The sequence below is a fragment of the Haliotis rubra genome, unplaced genomic scaffold (genome assembly GCF_003918875.1).
Source record: "Haliotis rubra isolate DU_JTF1 unplaced genomic scaffold, ASM391887v1 Scf616, whole genome shotgun sequence".
Lineage (NCBI taxonomy): Eukaryota > Metazoa > Mollusca > Gastropoda > Lepetellida > Haliotidae > Haliotis > Haliotis rubra.
In genome coordinates, this window is record NW_025767320.1 from 398,748 (window position 1) to 411,922 (window position 13,175).

The 13,175-nt window shown below is 40.7% G+C and overlaps 1 protein-coding gene across 4 annotated transcripts in view; it reads left to right on the plus strand.

Moving 5' to 3' along the window:
• LOC124256066 (influenza virus NS1A-binding protein homolog A-like) overlaps positions 1-13,175 on the plus strand; it is a 49,725-nt gene that overhangs the window by 33,934 nt on the left and 2,616 nt on the right. For all 4 annotated transcript variants that reach the window (XM_046689996.1, XM_046689997.1, XM_046689998.1 and 1 more), the window contains exons 4-11: positions 2,918-3,046; positions 4,240-4,358; positions 4,863-4,979; positions 5,810-5,945; positions 6,781-7,020; positions 10,028-10,273; positions 11,099-11,224; positions 12,619-12,792. In XM_046689996.1, coding sequence (XP_046545952.1) covers positions 2,918-3,046; positions 4,240-4,358; positions 4,863-4,979; positions 5,810-5,945; positions 6,781-7,020; positions 10,028-10,273; positions 11,099-11,224; positions 12,619-12,792 — 1,287 coding nt within the window. The remainder of the gene's footprint in view (positions 1-2,917; positions 3,047-4,239; positions 4,359-4,862; positions 4,980-5,809; positions 5,946-6,780; positions 7,021-10,027; positions 10,274-11,098; positions 11,225-12,618; positions 12,793-13,175) is intronic.

The following is a 13,175-nucleotide window of genomic DNA, read 5'->3' on the forward strand; positions in this document are numbered from 1 at the left end:
GTATCACTCTGAACTGAGGTTGTTTCCACATGTTTACACAGGGTGCGGCATGTATCAAAGGGATGCGGTAGTGTAAACTAATTAGGGCTCATTGAGTTGAAGGTGTCACTTGTTTGTTATTTAATTAGGATTATCCTTAAGAAGGAATTAATGAGGAAGTACTCACTGTTACGACTAAACACTACTGATAACGGATTATAGTTTCGAATCAAAACATACGTTTTGTTTTCTTTCATAGTGATATGTGATGATATGCCCTGGTCGGATGTGTCGATATTTTTTCTTGGTCCCATGAATATCGAGACAACGGTGCTCGACTGTATTGATATTTCTTTTTTGAAAATCTGGCTTAATGCCCTGAGAAAATTTTGACTTGTATTGAATGAACACTAACAATAGAATGTATATTGTCTCACACTTTTTTAAATATGTTGCATGAAAATCTAATAGTTTATTAAGGCCAAATGGGTCTTTGGGCCAGGAAGTTTTCACATCAGTTTGAAGCTCTGCTAAGTAAACTAAATTATATTTATTTTTTTAAATTTAAAATTAACTTTTATTTAATTTTAAATTGATCAAATAAGATCAACTACATCAATAAGAATTTTGTCTCATTTTGTTCAAAGATATGTTTTTATGCATTTAAAAACTTTTACATGTAAATTTTACTCGAGTCGAGAATTAAGGTAATATCAAATATATTTTGAGTGGAATGAATTTCTGAGTCGAAGTAGACCTGTTGCCCCTCTCAGTAGCCTAATAAGAAAATCCGTGTTTGCCCTGCCATGTTATAGAGGGACATAGAACCCTGTTGTTGTCAGCCATCTTGATCTTGGACTGTGTAATGAGGCCCTTGGATGAAGATGGACAGTGCGATGTATTGATGACAAGGGCTTGTTTCAGTCCCATCATTTGGGACCTATATGGTAGCATGTGAACTGCTTGTTGTCATCAGAACTGTTACAAGTGAACAAAATTTATATAACATAATTTTCAATATTTAAAAAAAATATATATCTGTTTTTAAAACTGATTTGCAATGAACAAAATTCTTTTATCTCATATAAAGACTTGTTGTTTAGGTAGATATTAATTTGTTGATGGCAACAATTTCCAAACTGCCTGTGGTCCCAAATAATGGCGAAACATGACTTTGTTTAGAGATGCCCATATATACTGTCGTAGTTGAGGTTTGTGTGATATCATGCAGTATCGATTTAAATCTGTTAAGGTAAATCATATAGACCAAGGTAAGTCAATTGTTGATGAAACAGTTCCTATGGACTAGGATAGGTTACCAATTACCAGTCTCAGAATATTGTGTATCATCATTGCCCTTAGGTTATTTATTGATCTAAATGCTATTTAAAGACATTATTTATTGATGTTGAAAGTGTTGATTTTGATGGTAAATGTTCTCGAATCATGAATAATATAAAGGATAAAGGTATCAACCTATGGCAGACAAATTAACGAAAAACTTGATTTTATTTTTGAAATTGAGATTTTTTTTAAATTGGCATTTATTTTGCTTCATAGCTATTTCACATTGCATTCAATGCAGAAATGTAAAGTTAAGCATTTAAACCTGTCCTTCTGTATTGGTTTTGTTGTCAGTTAAAAACAAACCTCATGGCTGGTCGTCATGGAGACCACAGATTTGTCGGAATGTGCCGATTGTTTTTCTGTCACAGCACACACACCCTCACGTGTAGTGTATATACATGTTATTGTTTGTTATCCTCCTAGTTCCGTGAGAATTTTGAAAATTGCCTCGTTACTTGTTACATCTTAATGTCTAAGACAGTACAATTCGTAGTCCAGAGTTCCATCCCTTGTGCATGCCAGTCATCTGACTATTTCTAGGCTAGTGGCTAAGCGTTCACTTGACACGCAAAAATCCAGGTTTGATTCCCCCACGGGTACAATGTGTGAAGACCATTTCTGGTGTCCCTGCAGTGATATTGCTAAAAGCGGCGTAAAACCAAACTCACTCTAATGGCCCCTGCACTGATATGGCCGAAATGTTGCAAACAGCAGCATTGAAAAAACCAACATTTCCTTAATATGAAGACATAAATGTGTCTGTAGCAGAACTCTGAGTATTCCCGCTGTCTGGTGCATGTAGAGTATCACCTAGGTAATCATTATCACATGGCGCTGGATCACAGATCCTTCACTGTATGTTTATATATCACACCAGATAGTGTAGAAGTTTGAAAATTAGTGTTCACCAATATTTTTTTATTACTTTTATTTTGTAAATCACAACTTTATACGTTGGAAGATTCCTGAAAACTTACTGGTATTAATTAAACAGTTCATGTAACATCATAAAATATTAGAATCATAGAAATATTTTAAGTTAACTAATTTTGTTTCAGTACATTTTGCACGACTTATAACTACCTGTTATATCGGTGATGGTGATTAACTAAGAAACATACGTTTATTACACGTTACCCGTGCCATGCAACACGTGTTATATGCAGACCTGTATTCATGTTCATCCATCCTGAAAGTCTATAACGAATATATTCATGAATTCTAAATTGTATGTTTATTTCATTAAAAATTGAATTACCATTAGCTTGGTACATGTATTTCATAAATTACCCTTGGAAGAATATGCTTTGGAAATATGACACATGAGTGTAATTTTATTTTTAATGAATCAGTAATGGGAATTTAGAATATAAATTGATTGAAATTCTGTGTTTCCAGTGGTGAGCATTAGTACCATCTGGCCAGTAGATGTCATGTATAGTAACTATTACATATCTGCAATTCTAATGAACATCTAATAGTTTCTGCATTAAGTTAATGTATAGATATAATCATTTCTTGAGATGTTTGAAACTGTGTAGCTTCAAGTCAATCCATATGTGTCTGACCCACTAATATTTTTTGTTTCCAGACGTACGTATGTATGCCGAAGATGAACATTTCCGCAGCAGAATCAACGCGTACATCCAGGACAACATCTGTGCCATCACTAGCAACAAACGCTTCTTTGGGTTGCCAAGGATACAGCTTGAGATTATTGGTAAGAATTGGTCTGAGAAGAATCTTTTCAAGATGGGAAGGGTTATTAAGGACAATAGTTCCACTGGTAATGGTAGGACCTATATTGATTCAGGGATTTATCCAGACTTACTCTGAGACTCTCCTGGGGGGGGTTGTGTGTGTTAGCCTAGTGTTAAAGCGTTCGCTCGTCACGCTGAAGGCCCAGGTTTGATTCCCCACATGGGTACAATGTGTGAAGCCCATTTGTGGAGGCCCCTAATGACGTCTGCTGTAAAAGGATGGTATTCATTGCTTGAGATGATCCCTGTGTTGAATTAGTTGAATAGGTCACCAGCGACCCCTACTGCCCTTGAGATGGATCAGGTTTTCAGACTCGGTGCCTTGCTTGGTAGCATGTCCCTGTACAAACCTCATGGATTGCCATTATCAATTGATTGGACGCTTGAACATCTGGGTTGATCTTCAGTGACCCATGCTTGTTGTAACAGATGACTAACGGGATCGGGTGGTGGTCAGGCTTGCTGACTTGGTTGACACATGTCATCATATCCCCATTGTGTAGATCGATGACCATGCTGTTGATCACTGGATTGTCAGGTCCAGACTCGATTATTGAAAGAACGCCGCCATATAGCGTAAAACTAAACACGCCATTATCGATTGTCAGTTTGTCAAGTCCAGACTCAATTATTTATCAGCCATGTAGAGGGATCAGAATTTTCAGCTGATCCGCAGAATTCTGGTAATTTCATAAGGCCAAGGGTAATTTTCGTGAATCGTCTAAATCTGTTGACATTATATGAATGTGCTTCAGCAGATTTAAAGTTTAATGGTTGCTGTGTTCATGATATTGTCATTTCTGAGCCAGTTTTAAAGGTCTAAATTGCCTAAATATCAGGAGCTTCAGCTAGTTTTCAGTTTTTCTCACAACTTCATTCTCATCCCTGCATGTGGGGTAGCCTCATGGTTAAAGCGTTGGCTCGTCGCGCCGAAGACCCGGGTTCGAATCCCCACATGGGCACAATGTGTGAAGCCCATTTCTGGTGTCCCCCGCCGTGATGTTGCTGGAATATTGCTTAAAGCAGCGTAAAAGCAAACTCAGTCAGTCAGTCATCCCTGCATGTAGCTGGATTATAACTGAGTGAAATGTTATTAACAAACAACAAGTCTTGGAGAGTGAATGCTGACTACATGCCAGTTTGTTTGTTTCAGGTACGGACGAATCATTCTTCACATACTGCAATGAGAAACAGTTGTTTGACCTTGCCCTTGACTGGGTCAAGGCAAGTGTGGATGAAGTCAAACCGAAGTTTGATCGCTTGATAGAAAAGGTATGTATATTTTCAATTTTTATTAATATGTGTTTATGTATTATATTTGCTGTTTATTGTTCAACTCTCTGTCTTTACTAATCAGCTTGTGTACGTAGGGACTTTGTTCGATAGAAAAGCAGGAGCATTTCAGAATGTGGCCTTCATACCAGTAACTGTTACATTCAAACTGTTACATTTAATATATCAAAGTTTCAAAATGTTATGGTTCACTCTTTAGCACTTTTAAATAGACGAAGCATTTTTAGAAAGTGAACTATTTTAAAAAGAACATCTGTACAGCAACAGAAAAGGGCCCATTTGAAATATTTCTGATTTTCGGATTACGTAAGATTGATTATGAGCATCACCGAGTTTCCTCTATATGTAGCAGGTGAAGTAAGCGCCAAGTTGCCATGGCGACCGCTTTGGGTTCGTGAGTATATTTCATCTTCATTTTTTCATATCACACCTTGGCTATGCCGTTTGAGGTTGGTTTGTCATGGTCTAGCATTCTGTTTGCAGGTGAACGTTCTGTATCTGTGTGCGGACAACGTCCTCCGAGACTGCAAGGACATTGACGATGAAATTTTTCGTCAGGACATGACAGTACAGGACTACAAGAAACTAATGAGAAAACAGGTTGGTGTGAACATGGAATCACTGTGGTTGTATCCATCTTCTATGTGATCAATAGAGTTAACCATTGGATAAACGTTATGAGGTTTCATGCATAGGAGTAAAATGTACAGATGCTATAATGATCTGTGATATTTCATGAGTTAGTGACTGAGTTTAGTTTTACGCTGCACTCAGCAATATTCCAGCTATATGGCGGCGGTCTATAAATAATCGAGTCTGGACCAGACAATCCAGTGATCAACAGCATGAGCATCGATCTGCGCAACTGGGAACCGATGACATGTGTCAACCAAGTCAGCAAGCCTGACCACCCGATCACGTTAGTCGCCTCTTCGACAAGCAAGGGTTACTGAAGATCAAGATTCTAATCCGGTCTTCACGGGTTTATATTTCATAAAGTCACTGAAGATCCCTTTACCTGTGGACCTGTGAAGATCTGGGTTGGATTTGATCTTCAGTAACCCATGCTTGTCATAAGAAGCGACTAGCGAAATTGGGTCTGTAAATAATCGAGTCTGGACCAGACAATCCAGTGATTAATATATCATGAGCATCGATATACACAATTGGGATGCGATGACATGTGTCAACCAAGTCAGCTAGCCTGACCACTCGATCCCCGTTAGTCACCTCTTATGACAAGCATGGGTTACTGAAGACCAATTCTAACCCAGATCTTCACGGGTCTCAAAGTGTCTGTATTGATACATATGTTTATGAATGTTGTTTTGATGGGAGCACCAAGTTAGTCTTCAGTGTCTTTATTTGCTGTGTGGAATTGGCCTACTCTTGCCTCCATTTACTGTATTGTGATGTTTAATTGCTTGCAGAGTGGTATCGATGAGTCCAGGATTCAGTCCTCGTCAAATGGGAAACAACAGCAACCCTTCCACAAGTTCAATATTGAACCCGAAATGCCGAAAAATCACCGCGAGTGGTCAGTGGTAGCTGGACACATGACGAAAGGTATTGCCATGACAAATGATCACTTGCTTTCATCTAAAACAACATTGACACACTGCATCCTCACTTGTTAGTTGTTCCTGTCGGGGGGCGGTGGGGTAGTCTAGTGGTTAAAGCATTTGCTCGTCAAGCAGAAGAACCCAGTTCGCTTAGACACATAATATCAGATTCTAAAAAAAAACAACCCCACAGAATATGAAAATAAGTTACCTCTAACTGAACACAGCTGTGAAAAGCTGCAATACTGCTGATGTGGTTTAAAGCCGCATTTATTCAATCACTCACTGATAACAACCGCCTCCATGGTGTAGTGGTTAGAGCGTCCACCTGGAGAGCGGAAGGTTGCGGTTCGATCCCCGACCGTGTCATACCAAAAGAAGTTAAAATATGGTACTTGTCGGTCCCTGCCTGGCGCTCGGCATTAATGGGTACAACAAGGACTAGTCGGAAGGACAAGTCGGCTCGGAGTCAGTATAATGTGTCTGAGTGGGGTATTCATGCTTCACTGCGGCATGGTATCTCAGTGAGCTAGCACTATAAAACCAGCTTCAGTCTGGGCTAGTACAAGCAGCCATACATACACATACACACGCATGCATGTCGTCATATGAGCGAAATATTCTCAAGCACAACGTTAAACCCAATTTCACATCACGTTACTGATAACTACAGATGAACTACAGGAATAAGAGTAGAGTCAGATGATCCTGAACTTCTTGGAGTAATTATAAAATAAGTTAACTCTCAATGAACTCTACATAGGAACTACAGTAAAAGGGATAAAACCAGAAGATCCCTAATTTCGTTGAGTAGTATATGAGTGAAACTTGTGTTCCAGAGCACACGTTCCTGTGTATGGTGATGTTGGGCAGCGAGATGGTGACTCTCTCCATCCACTTCCGCATGCCACAGTCCAGTCCGTACAGCAGCAGCTCCGAGGGGCCTGACTCCCCCATCCACAGCAAGAGCAGGACCAACTCCTTCGACCGCCTTGGACCCCATGCTATACTGGCCACCATGAGCACCCCCAGGTGTGCCTTCGGGATCCGGGCCGTCAAGGGGAAGATCGTGGCATGTGGTGAGTGTGTCTCTACTTGTATGGTTAGATGAGCATGTGGGGTAGCCTAGTGGTTAAAGCAGTTTGCTCATCACTGTGGTGAGTGATTGTACTGGCAAACAAGGATAAGTTGGACCGGCACAGAGAACGCATTTACGAGAAGTAGGCAGTGCATAGCAATGAGCAAACCCATTTGGTTTGTGAAAGGTAGCGCAGATGTAGGCTAGTGCATGTGCATTGCATGACGATGAAATTGATTCTGCACATAGCTGCACACGCCTTGTTCATAAGACTCTCAGTCGGTGTAGCAAGTCGCAATACACTTGATCGCGGACAACCTGGGTCACCTTCGCTAACAATGGCAAGCGCCAGTGGGTGGCACTCATACATGCTAATACGGGTCAATTGTCAGGTCGGTGCTCAACTTATCCTTGTTTGCCAGTGGTTGTATGGTTAGAGGAGAGTGCAGGGTAGCCTTGTGGTTAAAGCGTACACTCATCACGCCGAAGACCCGGGTTTGATTGTCTACATGAGTACAATGTGTGAAACACATTACTGGTGCCCCCACCGTGATGTTGCTGGAATATTGCTAAAAGCAGCGTAAAACCATACTCGGTCAATCTGTTGTATTGTTAGAACACCTGTGGTGATTCTTGGACTGAAGTGGGTACGCATGCATGTCTCGCTGTTGACATCTTATAGTACAATAAATCCCCATTACACATACGGTTCTTCCTGTAGGGATTTCCGGTTTAAGTTTGGTTGAAACACTGAGTAGTTGCAGTGTCTCATCTGGCTGATATTGTGTTTTGAACCTTGACGAATTATATTATTGATGTAATTATCACCCACAACGCGTTTTGCGCGGGGGTATTAAAATGGAGTCCGTCCATCCTTCGTCCGTCTGTGTGCACATTTGTCTTTTCTGGAGCAGAACTCTAAAACCGTTCACTATTTCTTCACCAAACTTGGCACATAGATAGATCTGGTGGTGTACTGGTTCCTTTTGTAGTTTTGGAATTCTGAATAAAATATTTTTGGCTTTTCCGTGGCAACAAGTTTGACTTAGCCTGAAATTGGTGATAGTGCTCCTTTCTGGAGCAGAACATTAAAAACCTTTCAATACTCTCCTTCCACTTTTCTATATACGCACCTAAATATTTGACATTATCATAACTCGTAGACATAATCATGAAGAGTATTTTGCCATTGTGGGGGATATTGATGACTTTGTCTTCTTGTTGTGTAGTCATGGCATTGTGTATTCATACATCAATGACCCGTGAAGGTCCGGGTTAGAATATTAGCCTTCAGTAACCCATGCTTGTCGCAAGAGGCTACTAACGGGATCGGGTGGTCAGGCTTGCTGACTTGGTTGACACATGTCATCGGTTCCCAGTTGCGCAGATCGATGCTCATGCTGTTGAGCATTGGATTGTCTGGTCCAGACTTGATTTACACACCACCGCCATATAGCTGGAATATTGCTGAGTGCTGCGTAAAACTAAACTCACTCACTCACTCACTCATACATCAATGATCATGTTAGGAACCTCTGAATCGGTTATGTACAGGCTGCCTGATATATCCAAAATATTGCTGACAGTACTACCCTAGAAATACCCACAGTCGACAGACCATAAAACAGGTACCATGTGAACTCCAACTGTCAGTATCTCTGTGTAAGGAAAGTGATAGGGTCAAAATCTGTGTTGCATGACATAGGTCATGATAAGGTCAAATTCTTTGTTCAGGGACATAAGTAAGTGATAATGTCAAAGTCTCTATTGAAGGACGCAAGTTAATGATAAGCTCAAAATCCTTGTTGAAGGACGTGAGTCACTGATAAGGCCAACAGTAGAATGTCTGTTTCTGGTTTCCCTAATCCAGAATCCAGAGGCCTGGAGTCACTGAACATCTTTTCTTGTTTTTTTCCTCACTAGGGGTGACTATTGAGTGGAAAACAACTATTGCGATAGCGATAGTCTATTGCAACATACTATTGCGTCCAACTGTTGCAATAGTTTTTTTCTCCTTGAATTTTCTCATTTGAAGTCATTTCCCAAATGAATGTATAGTTTATTTGAAATAAAAACAAGTTGAAGTAGTTTCAGTCTCTTTTAATAACTGATAAGGAACTTGAAACCCAGATCAAGTAAACAGTAAACACATAAACTAAATGAAGCTGCAAGTCTGCACCCACACATTGTTTATTTTGCGCTGTGCCTTTATCAACGGAAGTCAATTACTAAACTATCGATAGTCTGTGTTACACATACTATCGATGCATTGATATTTTTTCATTTCTACCCTAGATTAATTGCTATCGGAGACTCAACAATTATCCATCGATAGTGCATTGCATCATTACAGCCCAATTCCTCACCATCCCCGTGTTGTCCAATTGTGCCACGAGTAGAAATTTGTTGTGCTTCACAGAGGATTCTACTCACATCTTGCTCAGCATTCAAAATAACCGCCGGCACCGAGGCCCAGCGCCGGTTGTTATTGTATCGGGCCAACAGTTTCAAATATTTCCAGGCCCTTGTGGCCTTCAGTAAATTACCTGTCAGGGTTTCTATTCGACTGGAATCTTTCCCATATTTTTCTTTTTAACGTTCGGGAATCATCCATGATCCATCATGTTACAATAACGTACAGTTTCACTTCCTGGTATTTCAGCAATTTGTGCGTAGGAATGTCAACACCAGTCTTTAACAAATAAAAACTTCGCTGTGTGTCATATAGGCTTTGCTAATTGATTTTGTAGTGTGACTTTAACAAAATGGGCCTGCAGATTTCATTCAGGGCCTGTCGATTTTAAAGCCTGCAGGCGGCAGCAGGCCCTGATGGCCAACTGGCAAATTAAAGTATTGCAAACACTGATCCTGCATCAAACAATAAAAGAGCACACCTCAATATCTCTGACCCATCACACGCTGAAAAAGAAAGCAAAAGTATTTCTTTTTGGCCTAAGACATACATTGGCAATGACTAAAGAATGAGATGAATCTGTATTGTGTTGCAGGAGGGTATGATCGGGGCGAAGTGATGAAGTCAGCTGAGATCTATGACCCTGAGACCAATGCCTGGAGAAAGCTGCCCCCCATGAGACAAGCTCGGGGTAGATTCACAGCTGCTCACCTTGACGGAAAACTGTACGCCATTGGTGGATCGGACGGACACAATGAACTGTCAGCAGTCGAGTGCTTTGACCCAGAGACGGAGACGTGGAGCAATGTGGCCAGTGTACACGAGGCTCGAGCTTCACCAGGTAACAATCTCTCTTTCATTGACGTTCTGAAGTTGATATGATGAACAACGGAGATAATGCGGTTGTAAACTACTGCTTTACTCCTACAATGTTTCAGTGTAGATACTAACACTGCTAGCTAGCAACTGCAACATCGCACTCATTGTAAGAGAGGTTGTACTTCCATGTGAATTCCCTCCCTTGTTCAGACCGCCTCCGTGTTGTAGTGGTTAGAGTGTCCGCCCAGAGAGTGGAAGGTAGCGGGTTCAAACACCGGTTGCATCATACCAAACAACGTAAAGATATGGTACTTGTTGGTCCCTGCCTGGTGCTCGGCATTAATGGGTACAACAAGGACTGGTCGCTCGGAGTCAGTATAATGTGTCTGAGTGAGTGGGTATTCATGCTTAACTGCGGCATGGTATCCCAGTGAGCTAGCACTATAAAACCAGCTTAAGTCAGGGCTAGTACAAGCAGCCACACATACACACGAATGTATGTCGTCATATGAGCGAAATATTCTTAAGTACGACATTAAACCACATTTCACCTCACCTCACCTCACCTCACCTCACCCTTGTTCGGGTCAAGTTCACAGGGATTGTTGAGATATTTGTGATAGACTTTTTAGGGGGAACATTTTTAAACTGGTCTGAGAAGCTGAATAGATCCCAGGCTTGTCACAGATTTTGACTGATGTTTTAGAGTTTGTCCAAGCTTGGGCAATCAGATAGCTCCCTTCTTGAACATTACGTCAAGTGTTTTTGCCTTTGATATGAAGGTTGCACCTGTATGGGGGACCACTTCACATAGATCTATTGTTTTATGTTGTGATGTTGTTTTCAGGGGTAGCTGTACTGAAGGGAAAGATCTACTGCGTTGGCGGTAGCTTTGGACAAAATAGCCTGCGCAACTGTGAGGTGTACGACCCTGCAACCAATATCTGGTCTCGTATCGCATCACTCAATTCAGGTGAATACCAGGAAGAACTACAATCCTTTTTAAACCCAGTTTGGTAGATACAGTAGTTAAACCCTGGCTAATTGATACAGTAATTAAACCCAGTTTGGTAGATACAGTAGTTAAACCCTGGCTAATTGATACAGTAATTAAACCCAGTTTGGTAGATACAGTAGTTAAACCCTGGCTAATTGATACAGTAATTAAACCCAGTTTGGTAGATACAGTAGTTAAACCCTGGCTAATTGATACAGTAATTAAACCCAGTTTGGTAGATACACTAGTTAAACCCTGGTTATCACCTGCAACGCGTTTTGCGGGGGGTATTAAAATGGACTCCGTCCGTCCGTCCTTCCGTGCACATTTGTCTTTTCCGGAGCAGAACTCTAAAACCGTTCAATATTTCTTGACCAAACTTGGCACATAGATAGATCTGGTGGAGTACTGGTGCCTTTTGGTAGTTTTGGAATTCTGAATAAAACATTTTTGGCTTTTCCATTGCAACAAGTTCGACTTAGAATGAAATTAGTGGTAGTGCTCTTTTCCGGAGCAGAACTCTAAAACCTTTCACTATTTCTTCACCAAACTTGGCACATAGATAGATCTGGTGGTGTACTGGTTCCTTTTTGGTAGTTTTGGAATTCTGAATAAAATATTTTTGGCATTTCCATGGCAACAAGTTTGACATAGACTGAAATTGGTGATAGTGCTCCTTTCTGGAGCAGAACTTTAAAACCTTTCAATACTCTCCTTCCACTTTTCTATATACACACCTAAATATTTGACATAACCATAACTCGTAGACATAATCATGAAGAGTATTTTGCCATTGTGGGGATATTGATGACTTTGTCTTCTTGTTGGTTGTTAAAATAATTAAACCCTGGTTGGTAAATACAATAGTTGAAATCTGGTTGGTAAATACAATAGTTAAACCCTGGTTGGTAAATACAGTAGTTAAACCGTGGTTGGTAAATACAATAGTTAAAATCTGGTTGGTAAATACAATAGTTAAATCCTGGTTGGTAATTACAGTAAATAAACCCTGGTTGGTAAATACAGTAGTTAAACCCTGGTTGGTAAATACAGTAGTTAAACCCTGGTTGGTAAATACAGTAATTAAACCCTGGTTGGTAAATACAGTAGTTAAACCCCTGTTGGTAAATACAGTAGTTAAACCATAGTGGGATGATACTTTAGTTAAACCATGGTGGGTAGATACCAAAGTCAAAGGAGGATAGACTTTGGTGGGTAGATCTGTGGCTAGAATCTGGTAGGTGAATACTTCAGTGATCACCTCTTGTGAATGGTGGCTAGATCCCATGAAAGAAGATTGACACATTGTTTCTTCATGAGGCACAAGTTTGTGTAAAGTTTGTAATAATGTTTTCGTCTGGCATTACCAGGGAGGTTCCAGGCCTGTGTCAGAGCCTTCAAGAACCGACTGTATGCCGTGGGTGGCACTGATGGCTGGAATGTCTTTAACACGGTGGAGGTATATAACCCAGACAAGGATGTGTGGGAATACGGCCCTTCCCTCAACGTGGCAAGACGTGGTGCTGGCATCGAGGCCTTTAATGGTAAGTCAGACAGTGGGGCTGCTGGAATCACCAGTTTTACAGGGAAGATAGTCTTACAGATGGTCAGTTCCTGTATGGGACTGAAAAATATTTTTGTAAATTTAAGCAGAAGTTCTTGCTCACAGTAAAGATTCAGATGTGTGCATTTATACATTAGAAGCAATCAAGTAGCTATTCATTCACAATCATCTGAGAGGGGCGGTTTGGTAGCCTCGTGGTTAAAGTTTTTGCTCGTCAGGCCGAAAGCACGGGTTTGATTCCTCACATGGGTACATTTAGTGAAGCCCATTTCTGGTGTCCCCGCCATGATATTGCTGGAATATTGCTAATAGTGGAGTAAAACACCAACTCAAACACGTAATCATCCAAGATCTTCGTTGAAG